Source organism: Calidris pugnax, unplaced genomic scaffold, assembly GCF_001431845.1.
Source record: "Calidris pugnax isolate Ruff unplaced genomic scaffold, ASM143184v1 scaffold355, whole genome shotgun sequence".
Classification (NCBI taxonomy): Eukaryota; Metazoa; Chordata; class Aves; order Charadriiformes; family Scolopacidae; genus Calidris; species Calidris pugnax.
In genome coordinates this window covers 251965-253030 of record NW_015091108.1, presented here as the reverse complement: position 1 = coordinate 253030, position 1066 = coordinate 251965, and the positions used below count along the sequence as shown (strand labels likewise).

The 1066-nt window shown below is 59.2% G+C and overlaps 1 protein-coding gene across 1 annotated transcript in view; it reads left to right on the top strand.

Moving 5' to 3' along the window:
• Positions 1-1066, top strand: part of ECE1 (endothelin converting enzyme 1) — a 10118-nt gene continuing 9052 nt past the window's right edge. The window contains exon 1 of the mRNA XM_014958030.1: positions 1-286. Within this exon, the coding sequence (XP_014813516.1) occupies positions 200-286 (87 nt within the window). The 5' untranslated portion in view covers positions 1-199. The remainder of the gene's footprint in view (positions 287-1066) is intronic.

The following is a 1066-nucleotide window of genomic DNA, read 5'->3' as shown; positions in this document are numbered from 1 at the left end:
TTTTGGCTCCGGCTGCCTCGCTTTCCATAACCTTCCTCCGGCGTTTGTTTAGCGCTTTGCTACCCCCGGAGCCATTCGGGATTTAGCTCCCCGGAGGAGGAGGAGGAGGCTTTAGAGAGGGTGCGTGTTTCTTCCTCACCCTCCTCTTCCTCGACCCCGAGCCACTGAGCACCTCCGTTTTGCCGCTCTCCCCGCGCAGATGTCGACCTACAAGCGGGCGACGCTGGACGACGAAGACCCCCTGGACTCCATCGGCGAAGGCGATGGATACCCCAACGGCTTCCAGGTAGGGAGGGCTTCGTGTGTGTTTTAGGGGGTAAAAAAGGTGATTTTTTTAGCTCCTGGCAAACACCAACGGAGGTTGGAGAAAGGTTTTCCGCCTGGGATCAGCCTTTCCGTGGGGCAAAGTCCGGCGTGGGCAGAGCCCTGTTGGCTCCCGCTGCCCTTTGCTCCCCCCTCGGCACCCAGTGCCAGCCATGGGGGAGCCTGGGGGGGTCCACGTTTTTAGCAACACCCCAGCACCCGTTTTTTTTTGCCGGCCAAACCCCTTCCTGGCGTGGCCGGGGCGAGCAATTATCGCGGCGGTGGGAGCTTTGTCCCCGCACAAAGGGGGATTAGGTTAATTCCTCCCCGAGCAGCAGGAAAGCGGCTTAAAAAGGGCCACGGGTGGTGAGAAGAAAACCCCCAAGGTGAGAAAAAAACCCCACGGTGAGGAAAAAAAACCCCACGGTGAGAAAAAAAAACACCAAACCCTCCAGCTGCCAGCGTCTTGCCTCGTCGGAGAAGATTTGGGGCTGGAGCGATGCTCTCGGTGCTGGCCCCACTCCCAGCTCCATCACTCTGTGCCCAAAATGGTGTTTTCACCAAAAATCAGGGCTCTGCTGTGTGGTTGGTTTGTTTTTTTTTTGTTTTAGCTTTTCCCGGCGGGGCCGTCTCCGCATCGGGATGTTTCCTGGGGATGTTTTTCGGCTGAGTGGGAGTATCCTGTTACGGCACTTCCCGATGCCGTGGGGGGGCCCCCACCCTGTCCCAGTGCTGTCGGTGGGGACGGGGACCCCCCCCCCCC